This window comes from Solanum verrucosum, unplaced genomic scaffold, assembly GCF_900185275.1.
Source record: "Solanum verrucosum unplaced genomic scaffold, falcon-dt-bn FXZP01000212.1, whole genome shotgun sequence".
Taxonomy (NCBI): Eukaryota; Viridiplantae; Streptophyta; class Magnoliopsida; order Solanales; family Solanaceae; genus Solanum; species Solanum verrucosum.
This window is the reverse complement of record NW_026020038.1, coordinates 445,717-465,925: the sequence shown is the minus strand read 5'-3', so window position 1 is coordinate 465,925 and position 20,209 is coordinate 445,717. Positions and strand designations below refer to the sequence as shown.

Genomic DNA, 20,209 nt, shown 5'->3' with positions numbered 1-20,209 from the left:
ATCGCATGAAAGAGAGTAACAAGGAAGTAAAATGTTTCTTAAATGTTATAGCCTCCTAATTATAGATGTGACACACTTCACACCAATAACAAGAACTCTACGGACGCGGCTTCATAAACACCTTAGGACTTTGAACTCTATGCTCTGATACCAAATTTGTCACGTCTCGAGCAATCACCCTAGACGTGGCCGGTACTCGAGAACCTTCGCTGGTCCAAGAAAAACCTTGGCCAGGCTCACTACTCAGCAGAAGACTTACTCAACAAAACAAAAACTTCAGTTGTAAAGATCAACTCAAAAGTCTCAACAATAACTCAACTTAGTAAATGTTGTAAAGTACTTAAATAAATAGTAGTAATAATCTCCAAGTCTCAAAACATCAACAAGGGGAAATAGTGAAAGATCCTCAACTACTAGTATCTATGAAGCCTCTAAATACTACAATATATGTCGGGACAAGACTCACGACATCTTAACAATGCTAAAAATGTAAATATGGAACCTTTAAGAAAGTAATGAGGCTCACCAAAGCTAAATGAAATGAAAATGGTATCAACGGAGAACCTGTTGATGACCATGAACACCTATATCTGCATCATAAAATGTTGCAGGTCTAATGACGTCAATACATTGAACGTACGAGCATGTAAGGGGAAAACTAAAAGTAATAGAAATTAAACTGACAAGGCTGGAAGGAATACTCACCTCAACTCAACTCAATATGAAAGCAACAATAAGATTTTCAATACTTAAAGCTTTTAAAACATTAATTATCAAATCAAATTGTATAAAAATACAATAACAAACTCTTTACTCTTATTTGGGAGATTCTCTAACCAACAACCATCACTATGAGCTACTGATGAAACAATATCTCGCCAGTGCTGCCAGAACTGTCATATACCTTTTCTGGGTATAAAAAACCTCAACTAAGTGGATCTACTAAGCTATGCTTAAAAGAAATAAGGAGTCATCTAAAAAGAATGATCCTTTACCCATGCTGGCATACATCGTTTATGAGGATTTTGAGTTGTCTAAACTGATCCCCATATCGGTGTTCAATACTACTCCCAATAATATATAACTCATACTCAAATGTTTAAAAACATAACTCTTTCTCAATTTGAGGTAATTACTTAAAAGATCCTCTTAAAAGAGGTAATACTCTAAAACTCTTCTAAACTTGTAAACTCATTTAGAAATTGATGTTTCTCTTTTAAATGTAAAAGTATTATGTCACGCCCCGAGGCTATCCCCTGGATGTAAACACGGGACCTAGGATCATGAGTAAACACGGGACCTAGGATCATGAGCTGGCATATCATAAGCAAACTGAATATATCTACGAAAAAGATAAACTAATGCGGAAGCTAAATCATGAAATAATTGAATGATGGGGAATACCTAATACTAGTTTGAATATATACAAAATTCTAAGAGTTTAGTGATACTGAACAATCACTCAAAAACTAATACTGAATCTAAACTATGTCTGAAAAAGCCTCTAACTGACTAGAGTTGCTGGAACATGTCCCCAGCTAACCCTAGCAAAACTGAAACTGAAATGAAAGTCCAAATCTGAAAACATGTCTATTATCCTCGAAGTATGAGGACTCACCACTGAAGCAACTGAATATGGATCGGGAACCGATCTACGTGTGATCTGAATGTTGAGGACATGAACCTACATCATGAAAAGATGTAGTGCAGAGTATGCGTCAGTACATGGAAAGTATCGAGCATGCATGATAGGATAAAAGCTGAACAAAACATATAAGCTGAACAATCATAACTGACCAATGACATAATCTAAACATGATGCAAACACTGAAATATACTGAAAAGAACTTAACTGAATGCAATGACCAAGTACATAGCATGTTGAGACTAAATACTGAAGTATAACTAAAAACCTGGTCAAATTCACTAGATTCTAACTATGGGAGCTATTATTAACCGACATAAGACCACGTGATCTAAACATGGAGTCAGATGCATACTCCCCATCGAGAGGACCCGATTTACCTTGCCAGGGGTATAAAGGCATGATTGACATGATTACTAAATCTGATGCCTACAGAGGGAACTTACAAACCTGCAAGGTACATAGTTCTAGTACTATGAGGGTACGCTGAAACCCTAGTCCACTCAATGCTAAGCCTACTCCCAACTGAGTATGTATATGATACATTATGACTGAAAGACTGAATAGCTCAAACTACTAACATGAAAATCCGAGAATGTAACAATTATATACTGATAATGTGACATTCGAAAACTCAAGCATGTATATCTGTTTAACTGATCTAGCATGTGTAATTCATGAACTAAGAGAATCTACACAACTAGGGTTTTGAGTTTTATGCAAAGAACTAAGCAACGATTCCATAAAAAAACATGATAATCTGATTAGGAGAACTCTAACAACTAAATCACAAACCAATATCTAAGGTTTTAGAAACCCTAGGTCTAAGTAAGATATAGGAATCAAGAATCTGACTGAATTCTAGGGACCTAGTGGATGAAAGGAATCCACTAGTGGAATTCCACATACTAGGTGATGACATATATGGAGAAATCTTTCGATTTCGGGGCTGGAACTGAAGAAAATTTGTTGCGTTCTTGGATGGGTTTGGGTCGCCTCTTTTCTCCTCTTTTGTTCTAAGTTTGATGAATTTTTAGTGAATGAATCGCTTAGGGAAAGATCTGACTAAGTTACTAGGCTTAAACTGACCAAACTACGTAGTTTAGGGATCAAACGACATAGTTTAAGTGCCTAAAGCATAGGGGAAAGGACCAAAACGACCTGACTTAATTCTGATGAAGGCCACCCATAGAGGGACCTACGGTCCGTGGGTTGACCTACCAACCGTAGGTAGGGGTCATCGGTCAATTCTTTCCGACAGGGCTTCACTAAATTGATCATAACTTTTTACTCAGAGATGGGATTTTAGAAAACTCGATGGAGTTGGAAAGATGATTCAATTATCTTTCATTTTATAGGTCATGGGCCACATAATTACTTTTGTGCTACGAGTTCTGACCGTTTGAAGTTGACCCAACAATAATTTCCATCTAGCTGACTGTTGACCCATACCTACGGTCCGTATGTCCAACAACGGACCGTACTGGTCTACCGTGGGCAGTGGCGGATCTAGTATTTTAAGGTTGTGGCACAAGTCAAAAATATAAAAAAAAAAAAATGTTAAAAGTGACATTCGAACTCGGGTTCAACAACACCAAAAGAACCTTAAACATCCACCCAAGAGCCAATGGACTAGTGAGATCATTTGGTAATTGGGTGCTCTGTGTTAATTTTATACAAATACCTCTTAATTTCTACACAGATATATATATTCCAAAATGAGGTTAATGGGTGCTCGAGCACCCGGAGGACACCATGGGGTCCGCCCATGACCATGGGTGGGATTAGAGACTATAAGGATTCGGGCCTTAATGACCGAACCCCACCTACGATCTGTGGTCCCACCTATGGTCCGTGGGTGGTTTCGTTGGTATTGGTACCAAATTTTCTGAAAACTAGGATTTTCTTTATTTTGAGACCCGAGGTGTTACATATTACATACATAATCAGTTCCCTTATACTCATTTTAAAAACTGAAGTCAACTTTCCTCATCCTCATACTCATTTATTCAAGACTTGGTTCAAAACTTTAGTTAATTGAGAAAGAGTTCTCAAATTTTACTTAAAATGATATCTTGAACTTTCCTCTTAACTTTACTTTAATTGAAAATGTAAATTAAGAAATGTGATTTAGGATATGTAGGATCTCTCAAGGATTAATGAATACTTTAAAAGTTAATATCAAGAAGAGAGTGAATACATGATTTGAACGAACACACACGGGACGAAGAACGGAGAACAAATGGGCCTGGCGACCCTGGCGCATCAGTGGCGCGACACACTAGGCCTCAAAGTACTTGGAGTACTTTGGGGTGCACTGCTAGCGTAGGGCGCCAGCCCTCCTGGCGTTATGTGGGCGTATTTCCCTAGCCCGAACCCAGAAATCACACAAATTTTCTTGTTCAATTTTTGTCCTAACTCATCTAGAATTGATTGATTTCTTCCAAACTCTCTTGATTCATAAACCCAACGTAAATTCAATGAAATGCCACTCAAATTCTATAAAGAAATACCACTCATTGACAAGACCCTCACATCAAGAACTCAAAACCTCCATTGTTAAAGAATAGAAACTAAAACTCAAGAACTTCTCAAGAATCTCGAAACAAACGATTTCAAGAACGAATTCACTAATGAAATTTCATGATTGGCATGAGGGCAAACAATGCCAACACTATGAGAATCTTACATACCTCTAAAGAACCCTTGTTCTTGGCGAAATTCTTCAATTCTTGGAAGAACGCTTGAAAACCCTATTTTCCTCTTCTTGAAACTTAGCCCTAAAAGTTTAAGCGTTTAGGAATGTGAAAAATAACTTAGCGTCTGATTAGACCCTTAACTAGGGTGGGGTAAGGAAAAGTCCAAAATACCCCTTTCTCAAACGGATGAAATGTCTTAACTAGAGAGGCTTCACTCAAATGGCCATAACTTCTCACTCTGAGCTCAGAATTTAAAAAACTTGGCAACGTTGAAAAGAAGACTCTAAGACCTTCAGTTTGATAGCTCATAGGCTCTCTAATTATTTTTGTGCTAAAAGATATGGTCATTTAAACTTTACCTGAAACTAAAAACTGACCAAAGTTCGAGGTGTTACATTAGTCATGGTTGGTTTAAGCTTTTCCACCTAACTTGTGACATAAATGTGTTCTATAAATTTAATAAAAGCATTTTTAAATTAAAATCATGTCTATATGTATTTAGAGTTCCTACTTTTTGACACTAAATGTCATCCTTAATTGTTATTTTATATTTCAATATAGGGAAAAGGAAAAGTATTTTGTGCTGGAGGAGACGTAGTCCGAGTGATACAATTCATGCTACAAGGTAATAACATAAGGATTATTTTCTTTTTTGGTGTGCTGAGTTATGTGATCATGTCTTCTTTTTAGATTTTAATCTTAATTAATTAGATTTTTGCCAGTCATTCCATTATTTTTATAACTAAATATTATCATTCAGATTTTAGATATTAAGTATTTTTTTTAATGGTAGAACAACTCAATGAGTTTGAATAGAGGATAAAAATAGAATGTCCAACCAGAGAAAATTCTCTCTAGAAAATCGATGATAAAAAAACCTAAAATCCTAGTTACACCTATGATTCATGGTAACATAGCCATTGGCAACCTTTTATGGAGGTCATTCAACCATTGCAATATCCACATATCAACTTTACAACTACAAAGACTACTCTATAACATACACATCAACCCTACAACCCACATATGTAATAAACCCAAAATTCCCCTTGAGTTTAAACCAATAACGCATATTCATAGAGATAATAATTGTATGGGAAGAAGAAGAAGATAAAAGATGATCTTAAGCAATATTCTTAAATATGCAGTTGTTGAAAAGTTCTTATATGGTTGGAAAAATATAAAACAAAGTTGTATAATTCTTATACAGTGTATACCAAAGGGAGAATGCACTATAGGTCTGTTGCATCACATATATGTGCTAATTTGAGTTGCCCTACTAGAAGATTATGTGAATCTGTAATCTAAACAAATTGTTTATCCTATATGAATTGATTGTACCATATGCGTACATTAAAGTGGAAACCTCATGTTCAACACATAGTAAGAAAGGATAATTGTAATTGTGTGGATCTATCTCTTACCTACCTCCAAATTACCTAGTGAAGCAGACAACTTTTCCAATGACATCATTTGTAGGAAAACCTCTTCAAATGAACATGGGTAATGTAATCTAATGAAACCTAGTTGTTCTAGGATTAAGGTAAAGGTGTATCTCTCATCAAAACTTTCTCTATGAATTAACATAAGCACGAGAAAGAAGAACAAGAGGCATATAGTTGAGAAGCGGATACAAATCCAATATAATTATGTTCCAAAACAGAAAAAGCTGCAACTTGCAAGGAGATAATGAGAAAGAATTTTATGTTATTCATCTTGACTTATATCCTAAGGATGAGGAGAAGACAAAATATAGAACAAGAGAAAATACCTAATAAACAACTCAACAACGATTATTTTGTCGTGAAACCAACATATACATCAAAGGATAAAGGGAAGTAGGTGACTCGGGTTGACAATTTTGTTGAACCAAAAACTAAGAATAGTTAGAGGAGAAATAGATAATACCAAAGGGGAGGGAATGATCAAGGACTAAAACGAAAACGTCCATAGGGACTGTTAGTTTCAGTAATTCTTAACAAGCTAAAGCTGAAGAACAGAGAGGAAAGAGATTCTATATTGATGGAATTATGAATATACAGCTTAACTGAAAGAGATGTTTTACAATGCTTTATATAGAAGTGGCTAACTATCTAACTGAATAACAAACTCTAACTAACTCTTCACTATTAATTAAAACTAATTGTCAGCTAACTAACACTAATCAACAACTGTACACTTAATCAGCTGCTCAACATCCTCCCTCAAGCTAGGCGTATGAAAAAAATTCTTCATTCCTAGCTTGGTAAGTAGATAGCTATGCTACAAATAGGTGAGTCCTTTGGTAAGCAGGTCTGGAAGTTGCTCTGTTGTATTTAAGTACACTGGTTGAACTATCCCCATTTGAACCTTCTCCCTGATGAAATGACAATCAATATCTATATGTTTAGTTTGTTCATGAAACACTGGATTGGTAGCTATCTGTATAGCTGATTTGATGTCACTGTGTATGTGTACTGGCAATTTCACTTGAACCCCTAGTTTTTTAAAGAGACCAACCAACCACACAACCTCTGCAACTGTTGAAGCCAAGCTCCTATAATCAACTTCAACTGAGCTCCTTGAAATAGTGTCTTGTTTCTTGGCTTTCCATGAAATTAGTGAATTCCCATATGTAACCATGTATCCTGTTATGGACTTCCTATTGTTTGGGCATGATGCCCAATCTGCATCACAATATGCAGTAAGGTGATTGTCAACAGTATATGCCATAAGTATCCCTAAGCCTGGTGATTGTTTAACATACCTCACCACCCTTAATGTTGCATTCATGTGGGATGTCTTGGGGCTGTGCATAAATTGACTTAGTAGTTGCACTGCAAATGCAATGTCTGGCCTTGTCATTGTCAAATAAAGCAATCTCCCAACCAATTTATGATAAATTTCAGGCTCACTCAACAACTTATCCTGCTCATCAGTAGGAGGGAAGTGTAAATCAATTTCTGCAGTTGTAAGTTTCTGAAATCAGTTCAAGGCAATACTTTCTTTGATGCATAAGGATCCCATTGTTGTTTCTAGCAAATTCAATCCCTAGGAAGTATCTCAACTCACCTAGATCTTTAATCTTAAAGTTGCCTTGGAGGGTCTTCTTTGTTTCCAAGATCAACTTGTGGTCATTGCATGTGATCAATAGGTCATCAACATAAACAAGCACCATCACTAACTTTTCTCCTTGATGTTTTGTGAACAAGGAATAGTCATAATGACTCTGTTGGAAGCTTGAGTTAGCTAATGTTGTGGTCAATTTTATATTCCACTGTCTGCTGACCTGTTTAAGTCCATAAAGTGACTTTTTAAGCTTGCATGCTGTCCCTGTCCCCTTCTCACTTTGATGGACAAATCCCAAGGGCAAATCCATGTAAACTTCTTCAGTCAGATCTCCTTGAAGAAAAGTATTGAATACATCCATTTGGTGTATTTTCCAATGTTGTGCAGCTGCTAAGGCTATGACTGATGTAACAATCACTATTTTTACAACAGGAGAAAAGGTTTCTTGATAGTCCAAGCCTTCCTTTTGATTGTAACCCTTGGCTACTAACCTTGCTTTGAACCTATCAACTTCCTCATCAGTCCTGTATTTGATCTTGTACACCCATTTACAACCTATTGCCCTCTTATCCCTAGGCAGGGTAGTAATCTCCCATGTATGATTGTCTTCTAATGCTTGTATCTCACTTTGCATAGATGTAATCCATCTAGTATCTTGTATAGCCTCCTGATAAGAAGCATGTTCCTTCTCTTGTGAAAATTTAGTGACAAAAGTTCTGTAGGCAGGTATGATGCTTTGATAGTCCATCACATCTGTAATAGGATAAGAGCAATAACTTGCAGCTTTGTTCTTTGACAAAATGTAATCTGTATGCCAAATTAGGGACTTTGCAAGTCTGTTGGATCTTCTGGTAGCAATAGGCAACTGATCAGTTGGTAAAATGCTTGGTTCAGGAGAAGAAACCAAGGGTACTTGGAGATTCAATGGCTGAACCATGACAAGAAGAGTCAGTTAGAGCAGCCTGTTGAGTTATAGTTTCAGGGGCATCTACTGTATTTCTGAATACAACACAAGGTGTAAGGTCACAGTCTTCCATATGTGAATAAGACAATGAAACAACCTGATCTTTGTCTTGTCCAAGATCGGAAGTTTGAAAGGGGAACACATCCTCATGAAACTTGACATCTTTGCTGACAAAATGTATTTTGGATTCAATATCAAGTAGCTTATATCCCTTTTGGCTAGTAGCATAACCAAGCAACACAACTTTCCTTGCCTTTGGTGCAAATTTATCATTCATGTTCAAGTTTGTAGCAAAAACAAGACAACCTATCACCCTGAGGTGTGACAAAGAAGGTTGTTTACCATAAAATATTTCATATGGTGAGTTGTTTTTCAGAACAGACAGTGGGATCCTATTGATAATATAGGTTGCATCTTCTATACAGTCTCCCCAGAACCTATATGGAAAATGGCTTTGGAATTCGATTGCCCTGGCAGTCTCTAATAAGTGTCTATGTTTCCTTTCTGCAACTCCATTTTGTTGTGGAGTGTGTGGGCATGATTTCTGATGAATGATCCCAAGAGACACAAATAATTCACAACAGCTAGAATTCAAAAATTCACCTCCATTATCAAACCTGAACACCGTAACACATTTTCCAAACTGATTCTTTATCATTGTTAAAAAACGTTTGAATACAACAATTACATCAGAGTTCAAACTAACTAAGAAAGTCCAAGTCCACCTAGACTTATCATCAACTAGGGTGAGAAAGTATCTCATACCATTGTTAGTAGTGACTTTTTATGGACCCCAAACATCCATATGCACCAAGTCAAAAATATCATCCACTATGGTACTACTCTGAGAAAATGGAATCCTAGTTTGCCTAGCTTGTGGACAAACAATACAATGATCAATAGTAAAAATACTACTAGCATTAAACTCATTTATTCTTCTAAGTACTCCCATAGGAACATGTCCTAGTCTCTTGTGCCAAAGTTCTGGATCTGTAGTTCCCTCCTTAATTGCAAACATTGTGTGACTCTTCACATTTTGTTGCTTTACTGGCCAGTGCATCACATACAATCCATCTTCTACTTTACCAATCCCCTTGACCTTCCCAGACAACAGATCCTGAAAAACACAGTGAGTAGGGAAAAATGAAGCATAGTAGTTTAACTCTTTTGTCAGTTTGTGTGCAGACAATAGGTTAAACTTGAATGTTGGTATGCTCATAACTTCACTAATCATGTCACATTCATTTAGATGTACACTTCCAAAATGTGAAACTATGGCAGATTCTCCTATAGGCAACTTCACATTCCCTCTACTATTTACTAAGTTCTCATTAATCAAATACTGATGATTGTGTATCATGTGATCTGAGGCCCCTATATCTATAATCCACTTCAAATGAGACTTGGAATTACCTGCCATGTTGACACTGCTTCGAGGGTTGCATCCCTGCAATGTCTCAAGCATTTGTTGAAGCTGCTGTGGTGAGGACTTGTGTAGCAGTTCTAGCCACTACTCATGTGTGTTCTGAGCACCAGGTGTTTGTCCTGTTGCAGTTGTGTGTGCTATCTTGTCCATAGGGACCTGCATATGAGTGTCCTGCTGTTGCATTGATCCACCTCCAATAACTATATTGACCTTCTTCTTTCTTTTGAAATTTTCAGGAGATCCAATTAGCAAGTAACAATCCTCCTTCACATGTCCAGTTGAATGGCAATGATCACGTTTTTTCAGCTTGTTGCAATCTCCCCTATTGCCCCTTCATGTTATAGAAGTCACAATAAATGGACTGACAATTCATCCTTGGATTCTGCCTATTGTTGAATTATTGTGGTCGATTTGTCCTGTTTGTATACATTGCCAAGGACTCCATTCCTTCATTAGTATTGCCAGCAATTCCCTTCTGACATTCATCCTGTATAACTAAAGCATATGCTTGGTTCACATTCAACAAAGTGTGCATCATGAGAATTTGACCTCTTACTTGTGAATAGCTATCATTCAAGCGCATCATGAATTGAAGTAAATGCTGATATTGCATTTGTTCCACATATTCCTTAGACTTAGAACAATCACAACTAGGTGGAGGCAGAATAGAATTATACTCATCCCACAATTTTTTCAATTTTGTGTAATAAGCAGAGACAGACAAAACTCCTTGTGTAAGTGTAAATATACTTCTATGCAACTGATACAACCTCGATCCATTGACCTTATCAAATCTCTCCTTGAGATCAAGCCATACATGATGTGCACCGGAGGAATAAAGGATTCCACTAAGCAATTCCTTAGCATTGCAGTGATCCCAAATCTTTCTCAATTCTCCTTCGAAATCAGTGTGCATCATAGATGCATCGACAAATCCCAATTCCTTCCAAGCAGTGCGATCTCCATTGCTCGACTCCAAATTGTGTAATTCTCCATTCCGGTCAATTGAATCCCAATCGATAAAGCTCCTAGTACATCAGAAGAACTCAAATACAACGGATGATTATGATCAATAGTAATTGAGCTCCCATTAATGGCGTCTCCTGTTGCTTTGCCACTCGATCCTCCTGCAGATGCATCCTCGATCGCTATGAATTAATTCCTGTAAACTTTGTTGTAGCAAAGCTGTAAAATCCTCGGAATTAAGCCCTCAAAATGGTTTCCAATTGCTCTGATACCATGTTAGTTTCAGTAATTCTTAACAAGGTAAAGTTGAAGAACAGAGAAGAAAGAGATTATATATTGATTGAATTATGAATATACGGCTTAACTGAAAGAGATGCTTTACAATGCTTTATATAGAAGTGGCTAGCTATCTAACTGAATAACAAACTCTAACTAACTCTTTACTGTTAATTAAAACTAACTGTCAGCTAACTAACACTAATCAACAACTGTACACTTAACTAGCTGCTCAACAGGGACATCAATATGATCCTGGAGTGCACACCAGCAATAAATTTATAGCACTATAGGAAAGACACCAACAGGATAGAGGAATCCAAGTTAGCTATTCACACAAAAACAATAGGAACAATAGTTACACAAAACCTTAGAAAAATAGTGGAAACAATTGTAACATAGAACAACAAAAACACACCGACAGAAGTATCGATAAATACTAGAGAAAACTGAGGAAAAAATTTCATAGGGTATAGAAAAGATCTCTCTTAAATAATGAGTTGAAAAAGATCTCTTCTAAACAATGGGTCAAAAACACTTTTGGCAAACAACCATACTAAAATAGAGCTCAAACCAATGGGCAAGGTATTGCCCAATACACAAATAATAGAACAATCACAAAGGACATCAACAATACACATATCAACAACTCACATGACTTAGAAATAATCACTTGGGATATGGGAATAAAAAGTAAATAACATAAAGTTGTTAGTTGGTAAGACCCTGATGAAAAAATCCAAAAATTGAGATGAGGATGAGAATAAAGAGGTGGATAATATGAATGAAGTGATGAATAGCAGTTCAGATGAGATTCACAAGTCCTAAAAAACTAATAACACTATTAAAACAATAAGTGGAGGACCAACAAAACTCCTAAGTATTCTGAAAACTAATAGTGAAGCTAAAGATAGGGTTATGAATTGTCCACACCTAAAAGAGGATATAGACTTGACCCATCCACTCACATAGCAGTTGCAAATCATAAATAATTCATAATAGGATGAATCAGAATAGAACATTGACCAAATCATCAAAGATGGATATTTATCATCAAAACATGCAAACATCTTAAGAAATGGCCATCAAAAAATAAATAAATTAATGCTTTATTTCCACTTCAAGTCACAACAATGATTAATAAATCAAGAAGCATAAAGTGTTTCCAACGATAGACAAAACGTTATTATTTGGAGTATACAACATCCAAAGCTCTTTTGAAATATTGACATACATTCATAAAAAACATCACTACTCATTTATAGCATTAATGAAACATTTCTATGATACTGAAGATATAGAAGAATATATATAGAATAAAATTAGTAATGCAGAACCTCTAGTAAATGCCTATTGAAAGATATAGTGTTTTGGGATGAGGATTGGAGGGGGAAAGTACTAACAGACATAATCCAACAACAAATAACTTTTGGACTTGCTAGTCTAGATAGCATTACTGGATGCCAAACTATTTAAAATTTGCCAACCTATTTAAGAGTTGCACTAGCTCATCATATATTTTCTCAAGTGCTTGTCCACTTGGAGCTGGATGATGAAGAATCTTAAGAGTCAAAATATACTTTCAATAAAAGTATGATCTTGAACTTCCTTATTTCTATTATGATGGGTACAACTGAGCAACAATATATATCTTAAAATGTTCCCAGTCTTAAGCAAGTCTTCTCTTTTGCTTTGTCTGAAATCCAAAATCTTACTTCTTAGTTTAGTTGTCTTTCCCAATGTGATGAATCTATGAGCTAAGCCAACTTGTGAAGTGATATAGTTTGGTAGTTCCGCTTTAAGCCATCATTTAGCTTCCCCTAAAAGTGAGAACAAAAACAATATGAGTCTCACATAGTCCAAAGAGACAATTAGTGATAAAAGTGTCTGCAATCACCAAGAATGTCTAGAGATGAGCATGTGAGTTCACATGTGGTAGACATGTGAAGTACCCACTAGAGTGGAACAATTATCACAATATTTTGCTTTAGCTCCCATCTTTCAGTAATGTTAGGCATCACAATACTGGAGTTAACATTCACTGCGATTGGGATTACCATTTCATGCACTGCTAATAATGGGATTGGTGGTGAGTTTTCCATATTGTTATTAATGGTTGGTTGCTATGTGCTTAAAAAAAGTCTCTCTCCCTCAGATGAGATGGAGTTATGCTATCACTGGTCTCAGTAAGGTATGTTTCGTTGTCAAGAACTTTGCATACACATGTCACATGCATACACACCTAAAACCAAGTTGTTGTCACTTACAAGGACAAAAGCAATAAGTGAAATCTTCGGTTTTTCAATTCTTTAAGTCCCCATCGATGGCGTCAATAATTTTTTGTCCTTCCCACACATACTCAAGTGTACGTGTTAGCAAGTGATAAGTGATTGTTAGATAATTGGGTTTATCGATCCCTCAAAAATTTAGTTGATGACAAGCTACAGATTCCACTACTATCGTTATGAGAATAAATGGTATTTAGTTCAAGAGAGAGTTGGTTGTTGTTGTTTAACCTATTAATTATACTAAGTAATGCAAGTAAGTAAGAATGATTGTGGGTGTTGTTCCTAGAGTTATTAAAGCCTAGGGCTATGATGCTTGTGTAATTCCATCATATTGTTTTACTGTTGTTAAGCATGACTAAGATATCTATTGACTTGCTAAGTCACTTGGTTGATAATATGACCGCGGTCTCCCAATACTCTAACCACCTACCTAGATTGGCGTCGCACCTACATCATTGAGAGGGAATGTGGTAAACCACTCAGAATATATTTTTATATCGTGTTGTATTTAAGACAAGTAGGAAAATTTAGGTACGACTTAGTCCTAGCAGTTGATCCATCAGCAGACGAACCCTACTCCCCTTAATTCATATTCTATTTCTAGATTTTTTCTCTCAAGTTTCCCTAGGAATTATTCATTTTTCTTATGGTACACGAAACCACAAAATAGTAAGCATAATATCAAGGAATTAAGACATGTATGGTAGAATTTACAATAATAAAGGATTGAAAACTATTATGTTCATACAATGACCATAACCTTAGAATGAAGGCTTTTTGCCACTTACAATCTTACTACACAATATTAACTTCAAAAACAACAAATAAGGTAATCTATCTTAAGAATTTAGAAATAACCCTAAAATAATAGTATTTTGTCTTCTTTCTATACTCCTACATCGTTTCTCTCATCAATATGGTCAAATTCTTGTTTTAAAATTCATAAGTATTGTATTTATAATGTTGAAATCATCTTTGAGGGTCCACCAAATAAGACTAGGAAGGGCCTAAAATTATGTAGGTTTATAGCTCGTGCTGCGAGGTGGATTATCTCATCATGCCCCTCGCGTCACAAAGGTCTTTTCCTTTTCCCTCCCTGTGCTTCATGCAGGGGCTTAATTTAATATTTGCCTTGGACTTCATTTTGCGAGTATCAACAACTTTTTGTTCTATACTTAGTTGATTTCAAAGTCTTTTTTTTTTACCTAAAATTCACAAGATACTCCCATAAGCTCTAAATCATGTAATTGAGTAAACAAAATTTTCATTAGACTTTTCATATATCCGCATCCTATGATTTATCTAAAAAAATATAGATATTTAATTATAAATTAGATTACATATAAAATTAGATTAATTAAGTTGTATTGATAATTAAATTTTATTGTTTAATAATGGTTGATAATTATCCGACAACCATCCTCCTAAAGTAACTTGGATTTCAATGAAATTATATATTGAGTATTTAATGGTTAATTATTAAAATTATATACAGTTATGGAATTTGAGTATGTAATGGCCAATTATAATTAATCCAAGAACACCCTCAAAAATCATTTTTTATAAATTCTTGTAATTATTAAATTATGGTTATGAAATTTTTGAATTTTTAAATTATTATATTTTCAATGTTAAAACAAAAATTAATGTAAAGATACAAATTTCAAATAAATAAAGCGTTGAACCTGAATCTACAAATTGAAAATTAACAAAGTGATAACTTAACAATGCCAAGAACCTAAATTTATAAATTTTAAACTAACTAATACATTCATAATATTGACAATGAGGATCAAATATAATTTCATTTCAATGACATCAAAAGTGATCACTACACATTTTTTGGTTAGTAAAGTGTCTACCTTGATCACAAATTATATGGTAAAACACGTAATATATAAAAGTAACCTAAATAAACTAATACATTTAGATCGAAGATATATAATTAAAATCTAACAATAATAATGTAATTGAAGAAAACTAACCTCTTTAATTATAATATATATATATATATATATATATATATATATATATATAGGTGTTCTGGTGGGTAGGAGGTCAATGAAGGGGAATCGAAAAAAATTCTGATGTTAAGTAGAACATTCATAGATAGGGTCGGGTTGTCCTTATGTTTTTTACTAAATGAGTTGATTGGATCTAGATTAAAAACTTGATGGACAGCCCGTAGTTTTGTTTTCATAAAAAATAGAAAAATATATTATTAAACCTGACCCTGTCTATCGGTTAACCTAATTTTATGGTAGAAAAATTGAGGGAGTACGTTGGTTTTCCCTATGTTTTCTTGATGGACCAATACAAATAAATAAGGCTAAAATAAAATGTTATCTCGAAGCAGGGATGCAAGGTTGGTGTAGTTTTTATTTGATTTATATATATATATATATATATATATATATATATATATAAATTAGAAAAAAATTTCATTTTGCTTTAAGCTAGATGGTAGACTAGTTGATTTGAAGCATATATAGAAACTAAAATTGCGTGTTTGATGATGTGTTATATTAGGAGACTTGTATTGTGTTAAGGAGTTTTACAAAAATCAGCTAACTTTGGATTATTTGGTGGCGACATACAAAAAACCAGTTGTAAGTTTTATCAGTAGTATGTATCCTAGAAATAAATTATTTTCAATTATTAAACAAGCATGCATGCATGAAGGTTTTCCTTATCAATGGAGCTGTAATGGGAGGAGGTGCTGGTCTTTCCATGAATGCAAAATTTCGTATTGTAACTGAAAATACGGTGAGCTGTATAGCTAATTTCTTCTAAAATTATAATATTAATGTTTGAAAGATGAATATTTAGTGGTATTTGTTTTATTTTATAGGAGATCCTTTCGTTTTAACAATTACTTATTTGTGTGTAAGTAGGTATTTGCCATGCCAGAAGCCTCATTTGGACATTATCCGGATGTTGGGGCATCTTATTTTCTTTCAAGATTACCTGGCCATTTTGGTAATCATTTTCTCTTAACAAATTTTATAGTCATTCCATTATGACTTCTTAATGTGATTGAATGATTTGTTTATCACTTAATCTTTACTTACAGGAGAATACTTAGGATTAACAGGAGCAAAAATAAATGGCTCTGAAATGATTGCATCTGGCCTTGCAACTCATTTTGTTTATTCAAAGGTATCATGCAGTTTTACTATTTTAAAGAGAGTTAATATCTTAAAAGGTCACTGAAGTATGTGAATTTAGTGAGAAACATAGACTATGTTTCCCCTATAATCCCCTTGGTTGTGCACTATTTTATCCCAAAAAACATTGCATCAACTACTGTTGAGTTGTTGGTCCCCTATGTCAATAGCATTGGGGCTCCATCACGATCCCCAACCTGAAAATTCTCTTATTATCAATAGCATCTCTTACAATTAATTTGATGTATATCCTCCACTTCTCTGTTTGATGGATTCCAAGGTAGATCGAATAGAGAAGTTCTCAGAGTTAGAGATAGTCAAAATTAGCCTCATCTTCAATGTCCTCGTAAAGGGAGATATTAAATAAGAGAATCTTGAGTTTTAAATCATCGAACAGATCAAAATCCAATTTCTCCCGGTACCACAAATTGTTGGAAAGCACACTTGTAAGCATAATATTTTGAGGGGTATGACCACTGGAAATATACTGATACAGAGTCCCAGAGAAGACCAATCATCACGCCAAAGCGAAATGTTCCCTTTACAAATGTTCGACTTTATGTTAAAGTCCATGTTTTCCTTAGTATCACAAGTGTACTTCCGAGTGTGACAGTTGCCTATGCTCTGAGGGACAGTGACAAGGTGATTGATTAATCCAGCACTATTTAGCCAGAATGAAATTGCTCCAAAGAACCCTACAAATTCTTATAGACCACCACTATTTATTTGTGAAAGCTTTATAAATATTTGCCAAGGCCCTGAAATCAACACCTCCTTCTTAATAAGGATAACAAAGGTTATTCAAAGAGGCCCAATGAAATTTTTCTATACCATCTTAATCACACCAAAAATATTCGACAATGAAATTTTCTATCAAGTCTAAGGTGAAATTAGGAAGGGTAACAACAACTAAGATATGGATAGGGAGAGCCAACAGAACATGTTTGATCGTTATAGCCTTGCCACCAGAAGATAAGTGCTTGGTATGCCATCATTAGATCCTACCAATAACCATGTTGACCATATCTGAGAATTTCTCAATCCATTTCTACATGTGATTATAAGGAATCCAAGATATTTGATAGAGATCTGTCAGTGGAAACAAGACTAGTTTTAGAGCTCATGGCAAAACAACTTTTGTTATTGATAATCAATTGACCAAAAACTTTCTTCTAGTTAGATAGGGTCTTTATAACTAGAGTCATAGTCCTTTTTCTATCATTTTAGAAAATTATGGTATCATTGACAAAAGAAAGATGGTTAACCTAAGGATGGTTAGAATTCATGTAGAATCTAATATAATTGGTAGAGATTAACAAATTATTCCTTATTTGTGCGAGTACCTCTATACTAAGGATGAACAAAGATGGGGATAGAGGATCCCCTTGTATGAGGCCCTTTTTAGAGTGAAAAAGTCAATTTCTACTAATTAATGGAGATGTAGTTATAAAACATGTTGGTCCAGTACTGATAAGAGACAAATTTCTTCTTAAATAGGCAAAAAATTCACATGAAACTCTATCATAGACTTTTGTTATGTCTAGTTTCTTAACCACATTGCTCCTTTAATTAGGTTTATTGATATCATTGATGATCTTTTGGGCTAGTAATATGTTCTCTTCTATGAATCTCCCTTTAATATGGCGAGTCCAATTTTTGTAGATGATGCTACAAAGAATAATGACAAATTTAGAGTTAAATATTTTGGCAATGACTTTAGTGATGACATTTCTTAAACTGATAGGTCTAATAAGGTTTGAAAAAGTCTCTGAGTAATCAATCTCAAAAGTCATGAGAATATTGGTGTGCATATAACATTTGGTAAGAGTGCATCTATTTATTAGTTTGTCCCAGGATAATAGTGGTGGTTATTTTGTTTCTCTTAGCCCTCCCGCTCACCATCAAACACCAACCCTTCAGGGAAGAGTTGTAACTCCCTTGATTTTAATTCCTTTCGGAGAAAATCTATTATCTTTCCCTTCAAATAAGGATTGAGGGTTTCCCCCTTCCAATCCAATATTCTAGAGGTAATAGCTGTGACTTACCTGACTTTGAGTAAGCCGCTTTCAATCGTTTCCATCGTTTTGACTGGGTAGAATGAATGTGAGAATGAACATACCCGCACCCCCTGATTGAACTTCAAGATATGAACTGAGTGTCATTTGATGAGTAACAGTGAATAAAGGAGAGGGATATGGAAAGAATGAAGTAATGAAAGAGGAATGTTTGTCTTTAGTTTCCCTAGAACTATCCTTTTGTTGTTTCTCCAATATAAATCCTGATGATCTGACTTTGAGGGAACTCTTATTCTTGATTGGTTTTCTAGTTGTCATGTGGGTTGCTGATTTCCATTGCCTTATTTCTCTCTAGTTATAGGTGCCATAACCCTCTTCTTGGTTCATATTTTGGAATAGGTTGCTTCCTGTTTTGTTTTGAGTTTGCTGATGAAAGAGGATATTCTTATCCTTACCCTTCCTTTTATCTACATGTTTCCATTCATCTGCTTCTGCTTTAAGAGTGTCTTCCATGGTCATGATCATTGACATCACAATATCAACCTCATGAGTTAATACGTTTGTCTAATTTGTAGAGATGCCTTGGTTCCATTTCTTATGGTTGTTACTATTATATTGGGTTAAACATTATTCCCTTCTTTCCCACGATTCCTCGATCTATTTCTATCCCTTGAAGCATTCATTTGGCCTAATCTACATTTTTTGCAAGATGACCTTTCATTTGTTAGGGTTTGAAACTTTTAGAGTGAAAAAATAAGGTTCAGCAGCAGAAATTCATTCATATTCAGCTTTTGAAAAGCATACACAGATATTTCTACATAAGCTTTTCCAAAGTTAGTAGAGGACCATACATATCCAACCACTATTGACTTTCTTACAAAACATATTCCATAAAACAAGGACTACCTTTCCCTTACATACTTAACATAATATTTAAGAAAATAACAATTAAACAAAAGACATCTAGAAATATCTCATTTTCTAACACTCCTCCTTGAGATTTTTCTTGGATACTCCCAACTTAGCCCTTAGAACTTCAAATTTCCCCTTAGGAAGAGCCTTGGTCATGATGTCTGCAATCTGCTGATCTGAGCTGCAATGAACAAGTTGAACTTCACCATCCTTCTCTGCTTGCCTGATGACGTGAAACTTCACATTTATATGCTTGTTATGACCATGTTGCACTGGATTTTTGGCCATAGATATTGCTGACTTGTTGTCAACCCTTAATGACAGTAGCTTCAATGTTATTTTGCTCCAGATCACGTAGAATCTTTCTTAACCATAAAGCCTGATTAGTTGCACCAGCAGCGGTGATGCATTCTGCTTCTGCAGAAGATTGAGCTACCACCCCTTGCTTCTTTGAATTCCATGAGAACATGCCTGAACCAAGTGTAAAAGCATATCCAGAAGTGCTTTTCATATCATCAACGCTTCCTGCCTAATCACTATCTGAATAACCTATCAGTTGCCCTTTCTCTTCCCTTTTAAACCAAATACCATAATCAACAGTTCCTTTGATATATCTCAACGTTCATTTAGCAACACCAAGATGAACTTGACTTGGAGCTTGCATAAACCTCGACAGTAAACTTGTCGCGAACATGAGATCGGGTCTTGTTGCTGTCAAATACAGCAAACTACCAATCAGACTTCTATAAACTGTTGGATCAGGCCTGTCACCTCCTTCAAACTTCGAAATCTTTTCATTGTGA

At 35.1% G+C, this 20,209-nt stretch overlaps 1 protein-coding gene across 1 annotated transcript in view; it reads left to right on the top strand.

Moving 5' to 3' along the window:
* LOC125821655 (probable 3-hydroxyisobutyryl-CoA hydrolase 3) overlaps window positions 1-20,209 on the top strand; it is a 53,787-nt gene that overhangs the window by 16,601 nt on the left and 16,977 nt on the right. The window contains exons 5-9 of the mRNA XM_049501059.1: window positions 4,906-4,969; window positions 15,842-15,921; window positions 15,995-16,078; window positions 16,207-16,291; window positions 16,386-16,471. Coding sequence (XP_049357016.1) covers window positions 4,906-4,969; window positions 15,842-15,921; window positions 15,995-16,078; window positions 16,207-16,291; window positions 16,386-16,471 — 399 coding nt within the window. The remainder of the gene's footprint in view (window positions 1-4,905; window positions 4,970-15,841; window positions 15,922-15,994; window positions 16,079-16,206; window positions 16,292-16,385; window positions 16,472-20,209) is intronic.